Source organism: Mustelus asterias, chromosome 19, assembly GCF_964213995.1.
Source record: "Mustelus asterias chromosome 19, sMusAst1.hap1.1, whole genome shotgun sequence".
Taxonomy (NCBI): domain Eukaryota; kingdom Metazoa; phylum Chordata; class Chondrichthyes; order Carcharhiniformes; family Triakidae; genus Mustelus; species Mustelus asterias.
The window spans coordinates 66059628-66086548 of record NC_135819.1 but is presented as its reverse complement, the minus strand read 5'-3'; the positions used below and the strand labels follow the sequence as shown (position 1 = coordinate 66086548).

The 26921-nt window shown below is 44.7% G+C and overlaps 1 protein-coding gene and 1 non-coding gene across 2 annotated transcripts in view; both read left to right on the top strand.

Moving 5' to 3' along the window:
- Window positions 1–1071: 1071 nt before the first annotated feature.
- The window catches only part of LOC144507505 (fascin-3-like), a 41700-nt gene continuing 15850 nt past the window's right edge, over window positions 1072–26921 (top strand). The window contains exons 1-6 of the mRNA XM_078234630.1: window positions 1072–1167; window positions 2008–2111; window positions 5650–5800; window positions 8567–9257; window positions 12216–12334; window positions 24308–24467. Coding sequence (XP_078090756.1) covers window positions 1072–1167; window positions 2008–2111; window positions 5650–5800; window positions 8567–9257; window positions 12216–12334; window positions 24308–24467 — 1321 coding nt within the window. The remainder of the gene's footprint in view (window positions 1168–2007; window positions 2112–5649; window positions 5801–8566; window positions 9258–12215; window positions 12335–24307; window positions 24468–26921) is intronic.
- trnal-caa (transfer RNA leucine (anticodon CAA)) lies at window positions 4978–5096 on the top strand. The gene is made up of 2 exons: window positions 4978–5015; window positions 5062–5096. It is a non-coding gene; the product is annotated as a tRNA-Leu (tRNA).

Genomic DNA, 26921 nt, shown 5'->3' with positions numbered 1-26921 from the left:
CTAATTTGATTTGCCCAATCTATGTGCCGATTAACATCACCCATGATCACCCATATTCCCTTATCACATGCATCACTAATTTTGTATTTAATGCCATTCCCAACATCACCACTGCAGTTTGGGGGTCTATATATGACACCCACTAATGTTTTTTGCTCCTTGGTGTTTCTCAACTCTGTCTATACAGATTCCACGTTGTCAGAGCTAATATCTTTTCTCACGATTGTGTTAATTTCCTCTTTAACCAGCAGTGTCACTCCACCATCTTTTCCTTTATGTCCTTCCTAAATATTAAATACCCTGGGATATTCAATTCCCACCCTGCAGCCATGTCTCCATAATCCCAGTTATATCGTACCCGTTGATATCTATCTGCACGATTAGTTCATCCACTTTATTGCAAATGCTCCGCGCATTAAGTTACAGAGCCTTTAAGCTTGTCTTTTTAACATTGTTTGCCTTGCTCCCAATATTTTTCTCTACAGCCCCGTTTGAACTTTGTCCTTGCTTTCTCTGCCTATCACTTTTCTACTTTTGTTTTTGTCCTTGCTCCCTCCTTCCCTGACTCCTTACATAGGTTCCATCCCCCTGGCATATTAGTTTAAACCCTCCCCAACCGCTCTCGCAAACACTCCCCCTAGGACATCAGTCCCAGTCCTGCCTAGGTGTTACCCGTCCAATTTGTACAGGTCCCACCTCCCCCAGAACCGGTGTCAATGCCCCAGGAATCTGAAACCCTCCCCCGACACCATCTCTTTAGCCATGTATTTATCTGAAACATGTAGCAGGTCCATCAGCAAAGAAAACAGTTCCAGAGTAAAGTTTCACCAAGTCATCACCGACTGCAATAAATAGTTAGATGGCTGGGCCACCAACCTGAGTTATATCCTAGAGAGAATACTGCCATTGAGAAAGCTCGAGACACCCCAGAACCTGCCTGTCATGGCAGAACTGTTTAACAAACACTTAGCAAGGCTATTGACTTGCTTACTCTGGGCAAAACTCCAGGTACTGATGCTGCACTGTCTGATCTTACCAAACAAAGAAAACCAGCACTCCTGCAGTATCTGCATGAACTTCCCTGTGTCTCCACTGGAGGGCGAGGGAATTCCCCAGTATGAGAAAAATGCAAAGATTGTGACCGCAGCGGTTGTGATGACTATTGAGGTATCTCCCTGTTGAACATCATGAGAAAAGTATTTTCCTGTGTTTCTCCAGTTAGACTGCAGATCTAGTTTGGACACATTCAATTCCAGTGTGGTTACAGAACTGGAAGATCCACAATTGACTGTCAGTGAGCAGGTTATTACTGAGTGAGTGCTGCTTGACAGCAATGTCTCTTTTATTAACTTTAGGGCACATGAGCATCACTGGCATTTATTGCCTGTCCCTAACTGCCCTCCATTTCACAGGGCATTTGAGAGTTGCTGTGGATCTGGAGTCACATATAAGGATCTAGAGTCACATGTAGGCCAGACCAGGTAAGGATGGCAGATTTCCTTCTGTAAAGGGCAATCGACAATGGTTTCATGGTCATCATTAGACTTTTAATTCTAGGTTTCTATTGAATTCAAGAGTAGGCCATTCTGTCCCTCAAGCCTACTCCGCCATTCAATAGGATCATGGCTGATCCAACTGATAGGATGGCCACTAAGGCAATAGGGGATCAATAATAGATCTCCACATGGGCTTCGTGGAGTATAAACTGCTTATTGAGCAAGTGGAGGCTCACCCAATAGGAAGCGGTCCACGCATGTTTTTAAAACTGTTACTCTAACTGGACCATTATTGTAGGTCCAGAGGTGGACACTGCCTGACTGTGAGCCTCAATCGCGATCCTTTTCCTTTAGGACACAATAAAGGGTGTTGGTGACGGAAAACTGGTGTTTGGCTGAATTACTTCATTGGCGATGAGGAGAATTTTTTGTCTCCATCTCTCCCTCCAGACAATCTCCATAAATCAAGTATTTTCTCTGGTAAGAAAAAGCTATTCTGCTTCTTTTCCAGAAATTAAAGGCCTATGACACCAGTGGCGAAGACTGGGCCCAATATACTGAGCGCATGTATTACTCCTTCCCTGCTAACAACATTGAAGGGGACAAAAATCAAAAGTACTATTGTTGATAGCATGCGAGGCCCTAACTTCCAGTTTGGTAAGGAGTCTGACCTATCCAGATGCCCTCGACTCAAAATCTTTTAATGAGCTCGTAGACCTGGTGAAAAACCACTCTGACCTGAAGCCCCCTGTGATTCTTCAGAGATATCGCTTCAATGTAGCTGGGAGAACTCCTAGGGAATCTCACTGAGTTCTTGGTTAGGTTGCAGAAATTATCTGAATATTGCAAATTTGGAACGCCTCTTGATGAAATGTTGTGAGACAGATTGGTATGTGGCATAAATGACCTAACCACCCATAAGAAGCTGTTGGCAGAACCCAATTTGGACTTTTAAAAAAGCCACTGAAATAGCTTTGTCACTTAAAAATGTAGAAAAGAGAGCTCAGGAACTACAGGGGGCATCAGGCAGCAATGTCCTCCAATTAGGGGAGGGGCCTTGTGTAATCAGTCCTCAATGGAGAGTGCTTGTGCAAATTTGGTGTTAGAGGGCCCCTTTCGATATACAAACCCTAATGCCACCACCAGACAGTCAAAGAAAGGCAGTGAAGACCTCAAGAATATTAGAGAACATACACTGGAAAGGTGCGGTTGCCAGATGACGGATTATTGCAAGCACTGTCAAAGGACACAACCACAGTGAAGGTTCAGGAACAGGCAAAACACATTGTGCCTAGGAAGAAAGCCGAAGCCAGTACCTGAGCGTATCATGCAGGTATCCCCTCTTCCAGAGACAGGGACACTACAACTGAATCATATATAAAGAAAGTTGCCCTGATAATGGTGGAATTACAAGTGAATGTCCATCCCTCGAAGATGGAGATGGACATGGGAGCTACAGTCTCCGTCATCTGAAAACTAACATATGCATCTCCAATCAAGTATTCAACTCCAGAGGTTAGAAGATACAGACCAGCTATCTACGTGGGGGGAATCTTTACAAATAAAAGGCACCACAATTGCCTCAATAACTCAAGGGCAGCAATCAGCCCATCTCCTACTCATTGTTGTACCAGGGCACAGACTAAACTGTATGGGGTGAGATTGGCTTCAGCAGATCCAGCTGAACTGGTTGGAGATCTTTAGGCTAGGCATTGGAGGATTGCATGAAGTTATTAGTCAATACCCTGGAGTTTTTCAAGAAGGCCTGGGAAAAATAAAATGAGCCAAGGCCAAGGTCTATGTTGACCCCAATGCTACACCTCGGTATTTCAGAGAGAGACCAGTCCCTTACTCCATGCTGGAGAAGATACTAAGCTAGGGTGCCTTGAAAGCTTGGATATAATAAGGCCTGTGCAATTTGCAGAATGGGCCGTGCCTGTAGTCCCTGTTCTTAAGACCAACAACTCAGTTTGTCTTTGTGGCGTAAAAACTAACAGTGAATCGGGGCAGGCGAGGCTTGCAGAATGGAATTGTCTGTTGGCCTCGGGCAGGATTTTACAAGTCTCACCCAAGTGAGGTCATAAAATTCCGCACTATAAATTTTTTTCATAGTTACCTTTTCCAAATTGATTAACGTCTTCCATAATTATTGCTCTATTCTTTTTACATGCTCCTATTTTTTTGTTGTTTTATACCCTTTTCTACAGTGTAGCTACTGTTTTGGGAGCCTATACGCTACTACCAATGTCTTCTTTCACTTGCTGTTTCTTAGCTCTAACCAAATGCCCTCTATATCATCCAAGCCTCGATCGTCTCTCACAACTGACCTCATTTCATCTCTAATTAACAGTGCTACCCCTCCACCTTTTCCTTCCCTCCTATCTTTCTGAAAGATCCCTGAACGCTAAGTTCCCAGTTTTGATCTTTTAGCCATGTCTCCATAATATCTATGAGATCATATCCATTTACCTCGATTTGCGCCGTCAGTTTGTCTACCTTATTCCAAATGCTTTGTGCATTAAGATACAAAGCCTTTATGCTTGGCTTTTTGCCATTTTTAATCATCCTATCTTTTCTTCGTACTGTGCCCCTATTTGCCTCTTGCCCTTGATTATCCTATCTACTGTTTTGCATTTTATTGTTCTTTTATTGCTGTTCCTATTTGTCTTTCCCTTGTCACCCTGCTTAGGTTCCCATCCCTCTGCCATTCTAGTTTAAACCCTCCCCAACCCAAAATATCAAATACTTGCCCTGGACATCAGTCCCGGTCCTGCCCAGGTGTAACCCAGCCAGTTTGCACAGGTCCCACCTCCTGAGAACCGGTTCCAATGTCCCAGGAATCTGAAACCCTCCCCTTGCACCATCTTTCCAGCCACGCATTCATCTGATATATCCTGGTGTTTCTACTCTGACTAGCATATGACACTGGTAGCAACCCTGAGATCACTACCTTTGAGGTTCTACTTTTCAACTTCCTAACTCCCGATATTCGGCTTTTTGGACAACATCCCTTTTTTTATCCTATGTTATTGGTACTGATGTGTACCACAAACACTGGCTGTTCACCCTCCCCCTCCAGAATGTCCTGTAGCCACTCCAAGACATCCTTGACCCTCACATCAGGGAGGCAACAGACCATCCTGGAGTCCTGTTTGTAGCCCTTACAATTAAATCCCACATAACTACAAGAACCTCACAATTAGTCCAACTTCCTTTGCTAACCCTCATTGTAAATTTCTTTAATTTTCAAGTATTTATTCTCCTCTCTTTTCAAAATTACTACTGAAGCTACTTCCACCATTCTTCCATTCCCGATCATAACAACTCTTTCAGCTAGGTTGACTGTCCTTGAACAAATTATACATCGCCAGGCTCGTCACCACTGCAGGCAGCCAATTAGCAGCTGAGCCATTGAGGATTGGGCCTGTACTGTGACTATATACACTGTAACACACCATGCTAACCAATCCCCTTCCAAGTTGTCAGGATGGCCGAGTGGTCTAAGGCGCTAGACTCAAGGAGTGTGATTCCTTGCATTGCGTAAGCCTAGTGAATTCTGGTCCCTTTCTAGGGGTGTGGGTTGAAATCCCACTCCTGACATTTCCCTTGTGGGCAGCACGGTGGCACAGTGGTTAGCACTGCTGCCTCACAGCGCTAGGGACCCAGGTTCGATTCCCGGCTTGGGTCTATGTCTGTGTGGAGTCTGCTCATTCTCCCTGTATCTGCGCGGGTTTCTTCCAGGTGCTCCGGGTTTCTTCCCACAATCCGAAAGATGTGCTGGTTAGGTGCATTGGCCATGCTAAATTCTCCCTCAGTGTACCTGAACAGGCGCTGGAGCGTGGCGATTAGGGGATTTTCATAGCAACCTCATTGCAGTGTTGATGTAAGCCTACTTGTGACACTAATAAACAAACTTAAAAAATCCTTCCCCCCAACTCCCCCACTCATACAACCCCCCCACCCCAAATGAGTGAACCACAATGACATCATCTCTCCACCCTGCCCTCCCTTTATGGCATCACGGAGGCAGCCTCAATCAAACTCAGGTGATTATATCGCAAGATTCAGGCGGTGCCGGAATTTCTGAAGGATGAACGATTTTTTGCACTGAGGAGGAACTGAAATTGATTATTTGGTGTTTGGCGTTTTTGAGGCGTTTTGGCAAAGGAGTGCAATTGGTCATTGTGATGTCAAACTCTGAAGCAGTTAAAATTGGTCTGATAACCAGTTGTGGCAAATACTTGACAGCAGAACAATTTGGAAATATGGTTTCACTGATCACGACAGCACTTGGTCCAAAACAGGTAGTTTATTCAACACAAAGCAGAAAGATATGACTCAGCACTTCAATGTAACCTTCGTGATTAATAAGTCTAATTCATCGTGAGCATTGCTCAATTTTGTCATTGGCGTTAAACTAGACAGGCCCAGGCTTGATTGTATTTAGTTAATCTCAACCCCAATTCACAGTATGTATCTCACCATCAGTTCCTGTAAACTAAAGAGTGAAGGAAATCAAGGACTTACTAACCAGAGTCCCCCAGTCCTGATCATCTATTCAATGGTCCTCTTTTGAGTGGGCATTGGGACAAAAGACAGGAACAAGAAATGCTGTGAAGTCCTTCATGGTTGAGTAGTCTATCTTCACTCCATAGACTCAGACCTGAAGAATGAATATGGAATGATGTCCCAGTCAATGTCTTCAGGAAAGGAGGGGAAGGGAACAGAAAACCATAACAGACAAGGCCATTAATAAAGGATATATTTGACATTATAAACAAAGGGACAGAATACAAAAACAAAGAAGTTAGATACCAGGTAGGAACATTCAATTCCAGGCACCACACTTTAGCAAGAAGGTCAAGGTGCAGAGGAGATTTTTTTATTCTTTCGCAGGATGAAGGCCAGTATTTGTTGCCCATTCCTAATTACCCTTGAACTGAGTTACCATTTCAGAGGTCAGTTAACAGTCAGCCTCACTGCTCTGGGTCTCTCACAGCTGCTGGAGTAGGATTTGAACCCATGTCTCCCAGAGCATTAGCTTGGGCAGCTGGGTTATTAGTGCACCAACATTACCACTGCCTGATGTGTTCAAAATCATAGGTTTTCCAGGATAATCAGTAAGAAGCTCTTTCTGATAGGGTCAGAGGAGACAGACTCAAGGTAATCAGCAATAGAACCAGAGCAGATTCAACAAAAACGTTTTAAAAGGAATTGGATGAATAATGAATGCATAAAGGGAAAATTTTGCAAGGGTATGAAGAAAGGCCAACGGTGTGTGACTAATTGGATAGCTCTATTAAAGAGCTAGTATGGGAACGATGGGCTGAATAGTCTTCTTCCATGCAATATAATTCCATGAAAACGATAACTCGAGTTATAAGAATAAGGTTGGAGTCATAGAGTCATTGACTGGAATTCTCTGGTCATTCACATCAACAGGGTCTTCCCATTGACAATGCACCCCCACTGCAGATTGCCCGACGGCATGGGATGGAATCAATGGGAAATCCCATTGACAGCGGCAGGATCAGAAGATCCCACCGCCGGCAAGTAGTGCATCGCATCCCACCACCAAGAAACCCACGGCTGGGAGGCCAGAGAATCCTGTCCATAGAGTTTTACAGCATAGAAAGAGGCCCTTCGACCCATCATGTCTGCACCATCCATCAAACACCTATCTATTCTTATCCTATTTTCCAGCACTTGGTCCGTAGCCTTGTACGCTATGGCATTTCAAGTGCTCATTGAAATGCTTCTTAAATGTTGTGAGGGTTCCCGCCTCTACCAACCTTTCAGGCACTGAGTTCCAGACTCCCATCACCAAGAACAAAGAACAAAGAACAATACAGCCCTTCGGCCCTCCAAGCCCGTGCCGCTCCCTGGTCCAAACTAGACCATTCTTTTGTATCGCTCCGCTCCCACTCCGTTCATGTGGCTACCTAGATAAGTCTTAAACGTTCCCAGTGTGTCCGCCTCCACCACCTTGCCTGGCAGCGCATTCCAGGCCCCCACCACCCTCTGTGTAAAATATGTCCTTCTGATATCTGTGTTAAACCTCCCCCCCTTCACCTTGAACCTATGACCCCTCGTGAACGTCACCACCGACCTGGGGAAAAGCTTCCCACCGTTCACCCTATCTATGCCTTTCATAATTTTATACACCTCTGTTAAGTCTCCCCTCATCCTCCGTCTTTCCAGGGAGAACAACCCCAGTTTACCCAATCTCTCCTCATAAATAAGCCCCTCCATACCAGGCAACATCCTGGTAAACCTCCTCTGTACTCTCTCCAAAGCCTCCACGTCCTTCTGGTAGTGTGGCGACCAGAACTGGACGCCACCCTCTGGTAAAAAAAAATTTCCTCAAATCCCCTCTAAATCTCCTGCCCCTTACCTTAAATCTATGCCCTCTGGTTATTGACCCCTCTACAAAGGGGAAAGGTTTCTTCCTATCTACCCTATCTATGTCCTTCATAATTTGGTGCACCTCAGTCAGGACCCCCTCTCTGATTCATGTAGATTGAACAAGTGGGGGCTTTTTCACCAGATAAGAGAGGAAGAGAGGTGACCCAATAAAACTCTGAAGGGATTTGGTGTGGGGAAAATACCTATGGGGGGAAAGACTAAGGGTCGTACATAAAAATAAATAGGCCACTAATAACTCCAATTGTTTCAGTTGTCTTGGGGAAATTGGAGTCAGTGTTGCCATTTTGACCAGAAAAGCAATGTCTGCAAGTGATGCGTTTTAGAAAATAACCATCCCTGGACTGTTGAGTGGGAACATGATGAAGCTCAACATTGCTCACTCCCATAGCCAAATAATAATTGGTCACACATTCTCCAGACTCCCATGATGAAGAATAGTTATTTGAATAAGCACTGAGCACCTCTGCTCCTGCTTGGGAGATGAGGGGCAACTTTCCAATTGGTCACCAGGGCTAAGGATGGGGAGGCGAGGGGAGTGCAATAGTGTGTGACAAGTATTAAGTGGGTTGTAGCTAATTGCTGTGCTTTTAATTGCAACAGTGACCTCCAGAAATGAACTTTGTCTCTCACTGTTTCTTGTGCAGATCTGGGAAGTGAAATTCAAGTCCAGTAAAGGATTTCAGGTCCAAGTGGAACTGATAGCATTTAACGGGTTGGCCTTGCAGACTAACAAAGCTGGTTTAGTTAAATGTGCGCCTCCCAATGAATTCAGCTTGTTTCTCTTGGAATACCAGTCGAACGGATCCTGGGTCTTCAAGTCCATAGTGTTTGGAACTTACCTTGAGAAGAATATCGATGGGGTCCGCTGCATACAGAAGGAGGAAAATGGATTACAGCAATGGATCCCTCATCTTGCCATCCATCCCCAAATTGTACTGTACCACCCCCAGTCGAAGAGCTATGTACGTATGCACTGCAGTGAGGGCAACGGCTTTGCTGAGGCCCCAGCTCCCTTTTCTGAGGAATGCATTTTCTTAATTCACTTTGACAATGGAAAATACCACCTCCAAACAAGTGACTGTCGCTACTTGTCCGTTAAAGATCAGCTGCTGAGCAAACGTTCAAAGCAGACAGCCTTCACGATGCACTTGAAGGCAGGCTACATGGCCACCTTCTCTGCTGGAAAGAGAGGGGTCTTGTACCCTCACTCGAGAACTGGGCTTCTGTCCATTGGGATGCATCCATCAGATATGCAGGATATCTTCATCATCAAGAGAAGCAAGCCTTGGATCACACTGAAGACTAAGTCACAGAAATACGTGACAATTAATTATGGTGAGGAAAACTGGCAGGTTTGCCCAGCACACTGGGCGATTGAGTGTTTACTGAGGAGATGCTACACTGTCAGAGAAGATTGACATCGTATTTACATCACAGAAACTGGTCATATGGCCTAATTGGTTAATGCCACTGTTTATGCGCCCAATGAACTTCCTCCCACATTATTTTATCTCATTTTATCTTCCGTTATTGATGTCAAAACCAAAACCAAATCAAATGAATAAAAGCAGATTACTGCTGGAACCTGAAACAAAAACAGAAAATGCTGGAAAATCTCAGCAGTTCTGACAGCACCTGTGGGGAGAGAATGGAGCCAATGTTTCGAGTCTATTTGACCATTGTTTCAGGTTTCAGCATCGTAGAACCATAGAAATCTATAGAATCCCTACAGTGCAGAAGGAGGCCATTCAGCCCATTGAGTCTGCACTGACAACAATCCCACCCAGACCCCATCTCCGCAATCCCAGATATTTTACCCCACTAATCCCCCTAACCCACACATCCTGGGACACTAAGGGACAGTTTAGCATTTCCAATGCACCTAACCCGCACATCTTTGGACTGTGGGAGGAAGCCGGAGCACCCAGAGGAAACCCATGCAGACACGGGGAGAACATGCAAACTCCACACAGACAGTAATTTGTTTTTAGCTCTTTAATCAGGATGAGGTGGGACAGCCGTCTATCTCCAGGAGGAAGTCCCACCTCATTGAGCTGCCGACCAATCAGAGGCTGGCAGCTTTGCAACCTCCACCATAGTGCCAAGCAGGAGCAGTGGCCATTGCTGGTATTGCAGGTAGGCCAAGGCAATGTTGCTTGGTGATGGACCTGGACATTCAGGTAAGTCTGAGATCCTACTGGAGCCAGGCTTGAAAGGCCCCAGTGAAGAGGGGTGTCGGGCATATTGGACAAGGCTGGTGTGGTGGTTAGAGGAAGGATGAACATGGGGAGGTAAAACTGTGGGAGAGGTCTTCTGATTGACCTGGGAGCCCAGAAAGAGACACCCCCATCTCCACCTCACCCCACCACTCCCAGCCGATCACCCCCCCTTTCACTGACCAACTGCCCACAAAGTTAAACCTGTCCAGACTACATATTGGGTGCAAACCTCTTCTGCTGCTCAATATATTAGAGGGGCAGCAGGATGAGGCATTTAATTGTGCATTACTCACCCACTTAAAGACCTTATTTGGGCCTTGGGCAGTTGACCCACCCAGCACCTCCGCTGCGGCCTGTAAGTTTGTGCAGGGCGAGAGTGAGTGGATTGGTGACTTGGCACAGCAGCCTAATTTCCAGGTCCATCTATCTGTTTTCCTATCCATGGGTGGCCTGTAAGATTCAGCTCACAGATCACAGTATAAAGTTAGACAAGCTAAGTAAATGGGTAGAACAATGGCAGATTAAATTGAAAGCAGACAAGCATAAAGTTCTACATATTGATAATTAGAAAAGGTAAAACACAAGCTCCATGAATACTGCTAAATAGAGAAGGATGATGATGAAAGAGATCCTAGATTCTGAGTAAATAGGTGTTAATTGTTAATAAGGCTATCAACTCAGATCGAGTACATTGCTGGAGAGTTTATCACGTGGCAAATCCGTCTTGTAAACATACCTTATTAAAAAAATAGATCTATGCCGGAAACCTCCAACCATGCCTGTGACTGGGATTCTCCAGTGCCGCTGCACTGAATGCAGTTTTGGCTGAGTGCCAAATTCTCCATTCTCGCTGGCAGTGGAGGGGGGAGGTGGAGGATGAACGGGATCAGAGAATCCCACCCTTAGTGTAATTGTGTTTGCCAATTTAACACTTAACCTGCAGAACAAGCAGTGATTCTGTTTCCCAAGTGACATGTATCCTGTTGAATAGTCTATAATTGTGTGTATAAATGAGAAACTTACATTTACATCGTGTCTTTCATAACCTCAGGGTGCTCCGAGGCATTACACAGCCAATAAGGTGCTATTGAAGAGTAGTCGCTATTGTAATACTGGAAATGAAACCACTAATTTGCACACAGCAAGCTTCCACAGCCAGCAATATTGTACTCTGCATTGTAGTGATGTTGGTAGAGGGATAAATATTGATCAGGATAACAGTATTGTTTAAATGTATTTTTAATCCATTCATGGGATGTGGGTGTCGCTGGCTGGACCAGCATTTATTGCCCATCCTGAATTGCCCTTGAACTGAGTGGCTTGCTAGGCCATTTCAGATGAGAATTAAGAGTCAACCAGACTGCTGTGGGTCTGGAATCAGGTGCAGGCCAGACCAGGTAAGGACGGCAGATTTTCTTCCCTAAAGGACAATGGTTTCATGGTTATCCATTAGTCCTTTCATTCCGGATTTTTATTGACTTCACCATTTGCCATGATGGGATTCAAACCCGGGTCCCCAAAAGATTATCATTGAATCCCTACAGTGCAGAAGGAGGCCATTCAGCCCATCGAGTCTGCACCGACAACAATCCCACCCAGGCCCTGTACCTCTAACCCTACATATTTACCCCACTAATCCATCTAACCTACGCATCCCAGGACACTGGGGGCAATTTCGCAGTGCCAATCTATCTATCCCACACATCTTTGGAGTGTAGGAGGAAACCCACGTAGACACGGGGAGAACATGCAAACACCGCACAGACAGTGACCCAAGCTGGGAATCGAACCCAGGTCCCTGGAGCTGTGATGCAGCAGGGCTAACAACTGTGCCACCGTGCCGCCCTTACCTTGGGTCTCTGGATTATTGGTCCAATGACAATACCACGACGCCTAAGATCTTTTTTTGAAGGAGTAGATAGGGCCTTAATTTGACGTCCCCTTCATAATACGGTCATTCTGTTTTCCTGTCACACTCTGTGTTTTACCTTTAAACAGAACAAGCTATACAGTGTTGAACAAACACCAGGTGATGGTTACTAAACTCTCTGCTGTATTTTCCTCTGTAACCTAGGGGTGGAGGTTTATGCTCGTTTTGAGAATTTCACTCAGCTCTCACTGTTTCAGTTTGAAGTCAACCTGAATTCTGACCGTGTGAGGCTGAGAACAATCGAAGGGCTGCTCCTGGCACAGGTAGGCCACAGTGTCTCATCACCTGATATTATCACACCGTGTTATCACGCAATAAATCCTCCAGGAGTACACCCAACCCCAGCTGCAATAAGTGGGAAAAAGGGTCAATAAAATTATTTTATAAAGGAACTAGATAGTTGCTGGAAAAATTTAAATATTAAATGGTGGAGGCAACCCACAGGAGAGTAGGGTCAGCCAGTGTGCCTTGTGTGGAGGAAAGCATCGGTACAAACTCGATGGACTGGGTGGCTTATTTCTGCGCTGTAACACTCTGTTTCTGATTATGATAAATTTGACGTTAGATGTTTGCGTCAACATCATTTCAAAATGATGGGGCGGCACAGTGGCACAGTGGTTAGCATTGCTGCCTCACAGCATCAGGGACCAGGTTCAATTCCGCCCTCGGTCACTGTCTGTGTGGAGTTTGCACTTTCTCCCCATGTCTGCGTGGGTTTCCTCCGGGTGCTCAGGTTCCTCTCACAGTCCAAAAATGTGCAGATTAGGTGAATTGGCCATGTTAAGTTGACCCTAGTGTCAGGGGGATTAGCAGGGTAAATATGTGGGGTTACGGGAATAGGGCCTGGATGGGATTGTGGTCAGTACAGACTCAATGGGCCGAATGGCCTCCTTCTGTACTTTAGAGATTCTCTGATTCTGTGAAAAATTTAAAATTAATGAAATTTAGTGGGGGACAGTCTTTTTTCATAGAGTCATACATTGGAATTGTACCACCCTGCCCGCCATGGAATTGGAGTGGACAAGGGGTGAACAACGGAAATGTCTGTTGACTTCAGGCAGGAATTTCCGGTCTCACATGAGCAAGGCCGTAACATCCCGCCCTTAGAGTCACACAGCACAGAAACAGGTCCTTTGGCCCACCATGTCTATACCGACCGTCAAATACCCATCTATACTAATCCCATTTACCAGCCCTTGGACCATAGCCTCCTATGCCTTGGCGATTTAAGTGCTCATCCAGATGCTTCTTAAATGTCCCAAGAGTAACTGCCTCCACCACCCTCTCAGGCAGCACTCTCTATATTTCCACCACCCTCTGGGTGAAAACATTTTTCCTCAGATCCCCTCTAAACCACTTACTCCTTCTTGATTGACACACTTCCTGGTGTCCATAAGATGTTACTGAAAACCAAGCTGCAGTAAAATAACAAGATAAAACATTAGGTGATATCTTGAATGAGGTAAAAGAAAGAAAAATGCAATTGGCAAACGAACATTCAGCACATGTAATGAAAAAAAATACAGCAAAAATTGTGTTTACAAAGGTTCCAGATTGTGAGAAAAATGATTCACAATGCTTTGCAGTTGGATATGGATACGGCTTAAACAAATAACTGCATCTTTCACAAACTCAGAATGTCCCAAAGCACTTACAGCCAATGAGGACTTTTGAAGTGTAATCACTGCAGCAATATAGGAATTGCAGCAGTCAATTTGCACACACAAAGCTCCCACATGTGGCAATGGAATAATGACCAGATAACCTATTCTTCATGATGTTGCTGGAGGGATGAATATTGGCCAGGACACTGGGGACAGCTCTTCTGTTTATGTCCAATATAGCACTACAGATGTTCCCCCTTGTGTGACAGTCTAGAATAGGAAGTCATAGATATAAATTGAGAGGAGGTAGGTTTGAAACTGAGATGAAGCGAAATCATTTCTCTCAGAGCGCTGTGAATCTGTGGAACTCACTGCCCCAGAGCGCAGTGAAGGCAGAATCAATCAACAGATTCAAGAAAGGGATAGATATGTTTCTGATGAAAAGCGGGATAAAGGGCTATGGGGAACAGGCAGGAAAGTGGAGTTGAGACCAGGACAAGATCAGCCGTGATCACGTTAAATGGCAGAGCGGGCTCGAAGGGCTGAATTGCCTAAACCATTCCGAATTCCTATATTCCTATAATATCTTTCCAATCCACCTGAGTTGGCAGACACAGCCTTGGTTGAACATTGCAGTAGAAAGGTGGCATCTCTGGCAGTGAACGACCCTTCTCGCTACCACAAAGTGTCAGCCTGGATAATACTCTCAACCGTTCAGGGTGGGAATTCACTGTTTGACCTGCTGATTCAGGGGTGTGAGTGTGAGCCACGGAGCCAAGACTCAGTTGGAAGGGTTGCCTCTAAAGCTTGTTTAATCCAAAATTTTATAAAAACGTCACTTCAAATCATGCTAAAGTGATTAATTTTCTTTTAATCATATGCCGGTAATCCTCTTTACTGGCACTATCTGCACTTAGCTGCAGAGCCAAGCAGCTTTGCCTTATGCTATTTTGGCTCATGCTATTCCCTTGGTCATCACGTGTGTTCAACACTTACACCAAATAATGCAAAGGTGAGTCAGAGTTACTCAGTGAAACTGTATTCCAATGAGGGAAGCGAAAAAGGGAAGGAAAGGGGGAATGAATTAGTGAGAAGCAATAAACTTGGAGTTTTCTGGGCTTCACATACCCTGAATGTTCTTCATATTTCTACTGAAGAGTACTGGAGTCTGAATTGAGATTGCGAAAGCCAGGCCCCCTTGACAATAAATAAATAAACAATAAATTCCTAGGTTTTATTTTTTGACAGGGCGTGGGGGTGATAGTAAACTGGTGGTGGGATGGGGGTGGTCTTTATGGAATCCACAAATTGACACTTTTCTTGCACAAAATTAACATCCTAAAGACAAAAGCCTAATTGGTCTATACTGCTGTTTATAAGACGTGTTGGTTAGGTGCATTGACCATGCTAAATTCTCCCTCAGTGTACCCGAACAGGTGTGGCGGTGAGGGAATTTTCACAGTAACTTCATTGCAGTGTTAATATAAGCCTACTTGTGACTAATTACTAAACTTAAACTTCTCCATGTGACCCTCCTCTAAGCTTCCTCTTCACAAGACCCACACATTTAATAATCAGCTAAATCTTCCTTGCTGGTGCCATGAATCTGTGTCCGTAGGCCCAATTTTCAGGAGAAAAGGAAACAAAGGGCAGGATTTTCTGGCCCTCCGGCCAGCAGGATCTTCCAGTCCCGCCAAGTTGACCGTCCATGGCGGGTTCCCCGGCAGCAGGGTGGGCGAGCCACGCAAAGCTCGCAAAAGGGATAACCAGCCGTGGATAACGAAGGAAATTAAGGAGAGTATTAAATTAAAGACTGATGCGTACAGAGTGACCAAAAATAGTGGAGAATCGGAAGATTGGGAAAACTTTAAGAAACAACAAAGAACGACTAAGAAAGCGATAACGAAAGGAAAGATAGGTTATGAAGCGAGGCTAGCTCTAAATATAAAAAATGATAATAAAAGCTTTTACAAATATATAAAAAGGAATAAAGTGGCAAGAGTGAATGTTGGACCCTTGGAGGATGAGAGGGGGATTTAATAGTGGGAAATGAGGAAATGGCTGAAACTTTAAATAAGTTTTTTGTGTCGGTCTTCACGGTGGAAGACACAAATAGTTTACCGAATATTAACGATAGCGGGTTGGTAGGAGGAGAGGTACTCAATACAATTAATGTTACCAGGGAGGCAGTGCTTGGTAGACTTACGGGACTGAAGGTGGACAAGTCCCCGGGCCCGAATGGAATGCATCCCAGGGTACTGAAAGAAATGTCAGAGGTAATAGCGGATGCGTTAGTGGTTATTTATCAAAATTCGTTGGATTCTGGGGTAGTGCCGGCGGATTGGAAAATGGCTAATGTTACGCCGCTGTTTAAAAAAGGAAATAGACAAAAGACAGGTAACTACAGGCCGGTTAGCTTAACGTCTGTAGTTGGGAAAATGCTGGAATCCATCATTAAAGAAGAAATAGCAGGCCATCTGGATAAGAATGGTTCGATTAAGCAGACGCAGCATGGATTCATGAGGGGAAAGTCGTGCTTGACGAACTTGTTGGATTTTTATGAAGATGTGACTAGTGCGGTTGACGGAGGGGAACCGGTGGATGTGGTGTTTTTGGATTTCCAAAAGGCGTTTGATAAGGTGCCTCACAAAAGGTTGCTGAAGAAGATTGGGTCACACGGAGTTGGGTGTTAGCGTGGATTGGGGATTGGCTATCCGACAGGAAGCAGAGAGTCGGAATAAATGGGTGCTTTTCTGGTTGGCAGATGGTAACTAGTGGCATGCCGCAGGGATCAGTACTGGGGCTTCAACTATTTACCATTTATATAGACGATCTGGAGGAGGGGATGAGTGTAGGGTAACAAAGTTTGCAGACGACACAAAGATAAGTGGAAAAGTGAATCGTGGAGGGCATAGAAGGTCTGCAGAGAGATTTGGACAGGCTGAGTGAGTGGGTGAGGATCTGGCAGATGTAATATAACGTTAACAAATGCAAGGTTATTCACTTTGGAAGAAATAATAGCAAACTGGATTATTATCTAAATGGAAAGAAATTACAACATGCTACTGTGCAGAGAGACCTGGGGGTCCTTGCGCATGAGACACAAAAACCCAGTCTGCAGGTGCAACAGGTGATCAAGAAGGCAAATGGGATGTTGGCCTATATCGCAAGGGGGATAGAATATAAAAGCAGAGATGTCTTGCTGCATCTGTACAGGGCATTGGTGAGGCCGCAGCTGGAATATTGTGTGCAGTATTGGTCCCCTTATTTGCGGAAGGATATATTGGCCTTGGAGGGAGTGCAGAGAAGGTTCACCAGGTTGATGCCAGAGATGAGGGGTGTTGACTATGAGGAGAGACTGAGCAGATTGGGTTTGTATTCGTTGGAATTTAGAAGGCTGAGGGGGGATCTTATCGAGACCTATAAGATAATGAAGGGACTGGATAGGGTAGAGATGGAGAGATTCTTTCCACTTAGAAAGGAAACTAGAACTAGAGGGCACAGCCTCAAAATAAAGGGGGGTTAGTTTAGGACAGAGTTGAGGAGGAACTTCTTCTCTCAGAGGGTGGTGAATCTCTCGAATTCTCTGCCCACTGAAGTGGTGGAGGCTACCTTGTTGAATATGTTTAAATCACGGATAGATGGATTCCTGATTGGTAAGGGAATTAGGGGTTATGGGGATCAGGCGGGTAAGTGGAACTGATCCACTTCAGATCAGCCATGATCTTATTGAATGGCAGGGCAGGCTCAAGGGGCTAGATGGCCTACTCCTGCTCCTATTTCTTATGTTCTTATGTTCTTAAAGCGCCATAAACTTTGGTGGGACCACAAGATCCTGCTGACAGCCAATGCCAACCCCTCTCTACCACTAGAAAGTATGCCACAGGGCATGAGGGGGGGATGGAAAAACCCAGCCAAAGGCTTTTAAAAGGAGACATAGGGCATCTTTATAACTTTTTTTCATTCCAGGGACGTGGGCATCACCAGCTTTTATTCTCTATCCCACAATGCCCTTGAAATGGTGACACTGAGTGTTCTTCTTGAACTGCTGCAGTTTGTTGCTTGGATCTCAGACAGTGTTATTGGGTAGAGAGTTCCAAGGTTTCATCCCAGCAGTAGTGCAGGAATGTTTCAGGATTTCATGGCTGAATTTGTATAGGGATTTTACTGCAGTGGCTTGGGCAATACTTTGATCCCTGTCGCGATGGGTAAAAGGAGTTTCACCAAGGAGGTCACCACGGTAAAGCAGGCAAAGCCCTGAGAAAAGGTCTCATGTTTTAACAAGAAAATTGCAGCAATCAGTTGCCTTCCATTTCTAAAATAAAAGTAAAATACTGCGGATGTTGGAATCTGAAACAAAAACAGAAAATGCTGGAAAAACTCAGCAGATCTGACAGCATCTGTGGAGAGAGAATAGAGCCAACATTTCGAGTCAGGATGATCTTCGTCAGAGCTCTGAGATCTTCCAGCATTTTCTGTGTTTGCCTTCCATTTTTGATTGGTTATGGTCAGTGGGATACTGATAAATTCAACCAAAGTTTGACTCAGTTCATAACGCAAGACATTGTTTACTAAAGATAACATTCCCCCATATATCATAGAATCATAGAATCCTACCGTGCAGAAGGAGGCCATTCGGCCCATCGAGTCTGCACCAACCACAATCCCACCAATCCCCTATCCCCGTAGCCCCACATATTTACCCTGCTAGTCCCCCTGGCACTAAGTGGCAATTTAGCATGGCCAATCAACCTAACCTGCACATCTTTGGACTGTGGGAGGAAACCGGAGCACCCGGAGGAAACCCACGCAAACTCCACACAGACACTGACCCAGGCTGGGAATCAAACCTGGGTTCCTGGTGCTGTGAGACAGCAGTGTTAGCCACTGTGCCACCATGCCACCCTTAGATGATAATCCTTAGCTGATGAAAGGCTATTGACCTGAAACGCCGGGCGGAATCTTCTGCTCCCACCGGCAGCAGGAATCGTGATGGGTGGGGGAGCAAGATTTGGCGGCTGGCTGGAAATCAGTTTGCCGACAGCAGGAAATTAGTTTGTAATCTCTTTCCTCCAACTTCCATGGCAACTTAAAGGCAGGTCGAGTTTCCTGCTGAGCTAGGCTGGCAATCCCATTTGTATCTCATGCGAGCCAACATACCAGAATCTTGTTCCCTCTCCAAACTAAGCACCCATCCAGGGTGAATTTAGAACATTCACTTTCACAACTGTACCTAAGTGGCAAGCACCTGGTGAGGTAGACTTTATCCTGGAATTTGAGGTCAGTAGATGCTGCTTTAGCCTTCCTTTCACACCATCGCTGAGAGATATCAGTTGCCTGTCGCAAATACGGTGCGAAGGCTGGACATGGGCGGGGTGTGACCGGGACAGGACTTGGCGGGGGAGAGATGGGGTTTGCTGGAGGGATAGTCAAGGAGCAGAGTGAAAGTCTGCCAAGGTGCCATTTAACTATGGTGCTCAGACCATAATAAGACCATAAGACGTAGGAGCAGATGTACTCCATTCAGCCCATCGAGTCTGCTCTGCCATTCAACGAGATCATGACTGATCTGATTTGATAATCCCCAACTTCACTTTCCTGCCTTATCCCCATAACCCTTGATTCCCTTACTGATTAAAAATCTGTTTATCTCAACCTTGGACATACTTAACAACTCAGCATCTACAGTAGAGAATTCCACAGATTCACTACCCTCTGAGTGAAGAAATTCCTCTTCATCTCTGTCTTAAATGGGTGACCCCTTACTCTGAGATTATACCCTCTGGTCCTCGACTCTTCCAAATGAGGCAAACAACCTTTCCAAACTCCAACGAATACAGGTCCAACCTACTTAACCTCTCCTCATAAGAAACTCCCTCCATATCCGGGATCAACCTCATGAACCTTCTCTGGATCTGCCTCCAGTGCCAATATCTTTACTTAGGTAAGGGGACCAAAACTGTTCCCAGTATTCCAGACGTTGGAACCTATGAGGTAATGGCAGAATGGAGCACTTCCTGCCCATCCTGTTACAAGATTTGACATACGTCTCATGGATAGAGGTCATGTCAGACAAATCTGTTACAGTTCTTTGAGGAGGTAGCAAGAAAGTTAGATAAAGGAGAACCAGTGGACGTGATTTATTTAGATTTCCAAAAGGCCTTTGACAAGGTGCCACAGAGGAGACTGTTAAATAAGTTAAGAGCCCATGGTGTTAAGGGTAAGATCCCGACATGGATAGAGGATTGGCTGACTGGCAGAAGACAGAGACTGGGATAAAGGGATTTTTTTCAGAATGGCAGCCGGTGACTAGTGGTGTGCCTCAGGGGTCGGTGCTGGGACCACAACTTTTCACAATATACATTAACGATTTGGAAGAAGGAACCGAAGGCACTGTTGCTAAGTTTGCAGATGATATAAAGATATGTAGAGGGACAGGGAGTATTGAGGAAGCAGGAGGGCTGCAGAAAGACTTGGACAGGTTAGGAGAGTGAGCAAAGATGTGGCAGATGGAAAACAATGTGGAAAAGTGTGAGGTTATGCACTTTGGAAGGAGGAATGGAGGCATAGACTATTTTTTAAATGGGGAAATGCTTAGGAAATCAGAGGCACAAAGGGACTTGGGAGTCTTTATTCAGGATTCTCTTAAGGTTAACGTGCAGGTTCAGTCGGCAGTTAGGAAGACAAATGCAATGTTAGCATTCGTGTCGAGAGGGCTAGAATACAAAAGCAGGGGTGTACTTCTGAGGCTGTATAAGGGTCTGGTCAGACCCCATTTGGAATATTGTGAGCAGTTTTCGGCCCTGTATCTTAGGAAGGGTCCAGAGGAGGTTCACAAGAATGATCCCTGGAATGAAGAGCTTGTCCTATGAGGAACGGTTGAGGACTTTGGGTCTGTACTCGTTGGAGTTTAGAAGGATGAGGGGGGATCTTATTGAAACTTACAGGATACTGTGAGGCCTGGATAGAATGGACGTGGAGAGATGTTTCCACTAGTAGGAAAAGCTAGAACCAGAGGGCACAACCTCAGGCTAAAGGGATGATTCTTTAACACAGAGATGAGGAGGAATTTCTTCAGCCAGAGAGTGGAGAATCTGTGGAACTCTTTGCTGCAGAAGGCTGTGGAGGCCAGGTCATTGAGTGTCTTTAAGACAGAGATAGATAGATTCTTGATTAATAAGGAGATCAGGGGTTATGGGGAAAAGACAGGAGAATGGGGATTAGAAAAATATGAGTCATGATTGAATGGCAGAGCAGATTCGATGGGCCGAGTGGCCTAATTATGCTCCGATGTCTTACACAAAATTATTGAAGTAAACTGTGCAAGGTCTCCATGTTCAGTCACCCCGCTCTCCAACTGAAGTCATTCCAACCTCTACTGCTGCCACCGGACTTGATGTCCAAAACGGAAAATCTATTTCTCTACACACATGTACGCTAACCTGCTGAGTTTCCCCAGCTTTTTCTGCTTTTATTTCTAATCTCTAACTTTTTTATTCTCTTACAAAAAGGGAGATCTTCTTAAGGATGCAGGGGGGTGGCTTATGCACCTATCTTCACCACTGCTCTTTTCTCTTTTTGAGATAAACTTACAACCTCAGTTTGGATATTTAGGCTATCATCTCAAAGTTTGCAGATTACACAGAACCCCCAAACAGTGAGGCAGGTCATAACATATTCAGGAGGACACAGACAGACTGGTGGAATGGGCAGATACATAGAAGATGAAATTTAACACAGAGAAGTGTGAAGTGATTTGTCTTTATAGGGAGAATGAAGAGAGACAATGTAAGCCAAATGGTAGCATTGTAAAGAAGGTGAAGGCACAGACAGAACTGGGATGTTTCTACACTCTCAGCTTTGAAGGTGGCAGGACAAGTTGAGAAGGTGGTTAATAGATAGCTTACGGGATCAAGAGAGACTTTGAGTAGAAAAGGAAGGAAGATGCGCTGAACTTTTGTAGAACACTGGTTAACCCCTAGCTGGAGTATTGCGATCAATTCTAAGCATTGCAATTTAGGTAGGATATCAAGGCCTTCAAGAAGGTGAAGAATGAATAAAGGAGGTGGAGTTAAGTTAATCTCGTGAGTACAGAAAAGGTTAAGGGGAGTTTAGTTAGACACGTTCAAAATCTCGCAGCGTATTATTGATTAAATGAACAAGAAGAAACAGTTTCCAGGAGCAGAACATTCAGTAAAGTTTATTTATTATTGTCACAAGTAAGGCTTACATTAACACTGCAATGGAGTTACTGTGAAAATCCCCTAGTCGCCACACTCCAGCGCCTGTTCGGGTACACTGAGGGAGAATTCATCATGGCCAACGCATCTAACCAGCATGTCTTTCAGACTGTGGGAGAAAACCGGACTATCCAGAGGAAACCCACGCAGACACGGGGAGAACATGCAGTCTCCACCAGACAGTGACCCAAGCCAGAAATCGAACTCAGGTCCCTGGTGCTGTGAGGCAGCAGTACTAACCACTGTGCCACCGTGGCATAAGCAGAGAAAACACATTTAAAGTGATCAGCAGGGGAAACCGAGGAAACGTGTGAATGTTTTTTTTAATTTATTGAATTGTAATGATCTGAAAAATACTCTCCTGAAATGGTGATGAAAGCAGATACAATAAGAGATTGTCCACTGCTGGCCTTGACTGATGTCGGAGTGGGAAATCTGTCCATACCTTCCGGCCTGAAATTAATCGGGTCAGAGCAGGAAGGGTGTCCATCCGGTACCCTCCCCATCCCATTAACTGACCCCTGTCTCCAAATTCGCTTGGGGCAGTGGTGGGGGGGGGTGGGGGGGGGGGGGGTGCGGTGCGGTGCTGCTGTCAACCTGCTAATTCGAAAGATACCAAAGCTAGTTTATATAACCTGTCTTTATAATTTAACCCTTTAAGCTTCATGCAGAAGGGATGCAGTGAAGGGAAGGGGTATGGGAACTAGAGTTTACCCACCCACGTTCCCAACATTAATGTTGATTTTTGTAGGAGTTAATTGAGAGATTGATGGTGAGGCTGAAAAATTGGGTTGCAATTTTCAACCATGTTGGGGGTGCAAGGCGGGTGAATTTGAACATAGAACATAGAATAGAACATTACAGCGCAGTACAGGCCCTTCGGCCCTCAATGTTGCGCCGACCAGTGAAACCAATCTAAAGCCCATCTAACCTACACTATTCCAATATCATCCATATGTTTATCCAATAACCATTTGAATGCTCTTAATGTTGACGAGTCTACTACTGCTGCAGGCAGGGCATTCCATGCCCTTACTACTCTCTGAGTAAAGAACCTACCTCTAACATCTGTCCTATATCTATCATCCCTCAATTTAAAACTATGTCCCCTAGTGTTAGCCATCACCATCCAAAGAAAAAGGCTCCCATTTGAATCAGCTCCTGCCAATACACTATCCTCACGTCCCTTTCCAATAAGAAGCCGATGGTTCATTCAATACAACATTCTTTACATCGCCTGACAAGCTCAAACATTCCTCCTGTGATATATCTCTGGCTTGTGGTTGAGTTTGACTGGACTTTTTTTAAACCCCTCACTTGTTCCCTTGCATTATGGCAATATTCAAAATGAAGGCCGATTTTTAATCATTTCTTGGAGCCCAGTTGCTCCACCCACTCCTGCCACTAAAACCAAATCCTCTGGCGCTTTCCCACTGAGGCAGCAGGTCCACAATAACATCCATGACTTGCATCAATTTTACACCTTGAATGTTGAATATTGCCCCAAGCTGCTTCACAGATGTGTCATCAACCAGAATTTGGCACCGGACAAAATTAGGAGAGGTTAGGTCACATGACCAAAAGATTGGTAGCATCTTACTTGAGGAGATAAAGTTTAGAGAGGTTTATGGAAGAAATTTGAGCTTAGGGTCTAGGCAGCTGAAGACATGCCCTCCAATATGATGAAGCAATGATAAACAGGGTTGCACAAGGTTGCTTGAGGTCAGAATTTAGTGAATGCAGAGATCCCAAAAGCCAGGATCCAACGTAGGCCAGACATAAGACTATAAAATATACGAGTCTGCTCCGCCATTCAATCATGGCTGATATGTTTCTCAACCCCATTCTCCTGCCTTCTCCCCATAACCTTTCATCCCATTATTGACCAAGAACCTATCTATCACTGTCTTAAATTCACTCAATGACCAGGCCTCCACAGCCCTCTGTGGCAATGAGTTCCACAGATTCACCACCCTCTGGCTGAAGAAATTCCTCCTCAACTTAGTTTTAAAGGAGCGTCCCTTCATTCTGAGGTTGTGCCCTTGAGTTCTAGTCTCTCCCACTGGTGGAAACATCCTCTCCATGTCCACTCTATCTAGGCCTCTCAGACAGCACAGGCATGATGAGTGAATGGGATTTGGTGTGGATTAGCATATCCACAACAGAGCTGTGGCTGAGTTGAAGTTTGCTGGAGAGTGTGAGGTTTAGCAGAGGCCTGTTAATGACATCTAAATGGGCTACCCGCCAAACTGTGGTGAGTCCATGACAGAATAATGGACAAAAGGAAATTCATCCCTCACAGCCCATAGTTTATTAAATTGGCAATAAAAACTGACTTTAATGATATTTAAATACAAATATCTTGCTTTCTCTAATCTGACTTTTTGAATAGCGGAGACAAGCCGCCATCTTGGCTGATGGGAAGGATACTGAGGAGACCACTAACTTCACCGTGAGGTGGTGCGGAGGCAACATCACGTTACAAGCTGCTAACAAACAATACCTGACAATGAAACCCATTGGACAGATCGTAGCCAGTGCTCAGCAGGCAGGTAAAGGAGACCTTCACAAAAACTTTTCTTAAAATTAGAATTGGCTATTTAGGATGGAAATTAGAAAGGACTTTTCCCCACAAAGTGTGCTGGACATCTGGAACTCCTTCCCCGCTAAAAAAAAGGTAGCGATCCTGGGGCCAAGTCAGCAGATTTTTGTTGGATAGTTTATGTAGGGATATGGAGCAAAGGTAGGAAATGTATTTGAGATACAGATCACTGTGACCCACATTATTGAAAATAACAGCTCCTCCTTACACTATACATAACAGCCCATTTACAGCTTACAGAAAATAGTGGTCATTGTGCATATTACAGGGAATAGCAGATCCTGGGTGTATACTTTAGGGAATAGCAGACCCTGTATATATTACAAGAATAGCAGCCTCTGTATATGTTACGGGAATAGCAGCCTCTGTATATGTTACGGGAATAGCAGCCTCTTGTATATGTCACAGGGAATAGCAGATACTGTGTATGTTAAAAGGAATAGCAGCTTTGTATATGTTACAGGGAATAGCAGACTCTCTGTATGTTACAGGGAATAGCAGCCACTTGTATATGTTACAGGGAATAGCTGACACTGTGTATGTTACAGGGAATAGCAACTCTGTATATGTTACAGGGAATAACAGCTCTGCGTATGTTACAGGGAATAACCGCTCCTGTATATATTACAGGGAATAGCAGACACTGTGTAAGTTACAGCGATTAGCAGATCCTGTATATGTTACAGGAAATAGCAGCCCCTGTATATGTTGCAGGGAATAGCAGACTTTGTATATGTCACAGGGAATAACAGCCCCTGTATATGTTGCAGGGAATAGCAGACTTTGTATATGTCACAGGGAATAACAGCCCCTGTATATGTTACAGGGAATGGCAGCCTCTGTATATCTTACAGGGAATAGAAGACCCTGAGTTTGTTGTGCAAGGAAATGGTTTAACTCACTTAAGAGGGCAATGCGGACTGAGATGAGGGAATTAATCCACTATGAACCAAAGTGGCACGAAACAAGGCCTAATAATCATGACAGGCAGGTTAGTACAGAGTGCGGATTATCCAGAATGTGAAAGGAAATTAATCAGCTTGACCTCCCTAGAAGTGATGTAACCCACTTTAATATTCATTTAAACAGATTTCATATTTTTTAATTTACTAATGATGTTGTACCACCTGAGCAATGCTGACCAATCTGTTTTGTGTAGAATCAATACTTCACCCACGTTATTTAAATGCCAATGGCTGGGCACGAGATTTACAGAGTGGTACCTCTCACTGAGTCATGTAAGAGGCTCTGATCTCCACATGAGGATGAACACTGGGCAACGCAGAAAGTCACATACTTACTGCTTCCTGACAACTACAGGAAACACAATGGTTGGGGGCAGCGGCAGGGTATGTTTCACCTTGTGGTGATGTGACAGAGCAGATTGCCTTCAATTGTAGAAACTACCCAACAGTGGTAATGATGAAAATTACCCTCCCCGCAACCAAAATATTGAGAAACACATTTCCAACCTGTACATGCATCTGGAGACTGTGTAAGGTGTTAGAGAAGCACTTTGATATCTCAGGTGCCTCTTGGCTGACCTGCAACCAGTGCCCTGGCAAAATATCACATTGCAAAGCACCAAGATTATTATTGATGCATCAAGAAGAAGCTATTTCACTGACTGTTTTTGAAGCAGAATTTTGAGGGCTCTTTAACCTGGAAATCCAGGACAGCTCCCTTTCCTGATGCGCTGAGCATCTCCATGGGAACCCACTGAGGCACCAAAGCCACAAAGATCCTCCTCGATATGTTCTCCACTTCTGGAAATCATAATGTCGTAGGGCAAACAGAAACGAATCATTCGATTCGCGCAAGTGTTTTCTCCCAAATTAGTTGTCCTGTCTCACAGTAGTCCTCTGGTTAGTTAAAGTTAAAAGTTAAAGTTAAAGTTTATTTATTAATCACAAGTAGGCTTACATTCACACTGCAATGAAGTTACTGTGAAAATCCCCTAGTCGCCACATTCCGGCGCCTGTTTGGGTACACTGAGGGACAATTTAGCATGGCCAATTCACCTGACCTGCAAATCTTTTGGACTGTGGGAGGAAACCGGAGCACGAGGAAACCCATGCAGACACAGGGGGAACATGCAGACTCCACACAGACAGTGACCCAAGCCGGGAATCGAACCCGGGTCCTTGAGGCAGCAGTGCTAACCACTGTGGTGAGCGGCTCTATGAACAATGAACTATTTTAACTATTTTACTCAGTGGCTAAGATAAAGGCAAAATATTGTGGATGTTGGAATCTCAAACAAAAACAGAAAATGCTGGAGAAACTCAACAAGTCTGACAACATCTATGGAGAGAGAATAAAGCCAACATCTTGAGTTAGGGTGAGGGTCATCCAGACTCTTAACATTGGATCGATTCTCTCTCCAAAGATGCTGTCAGACCTG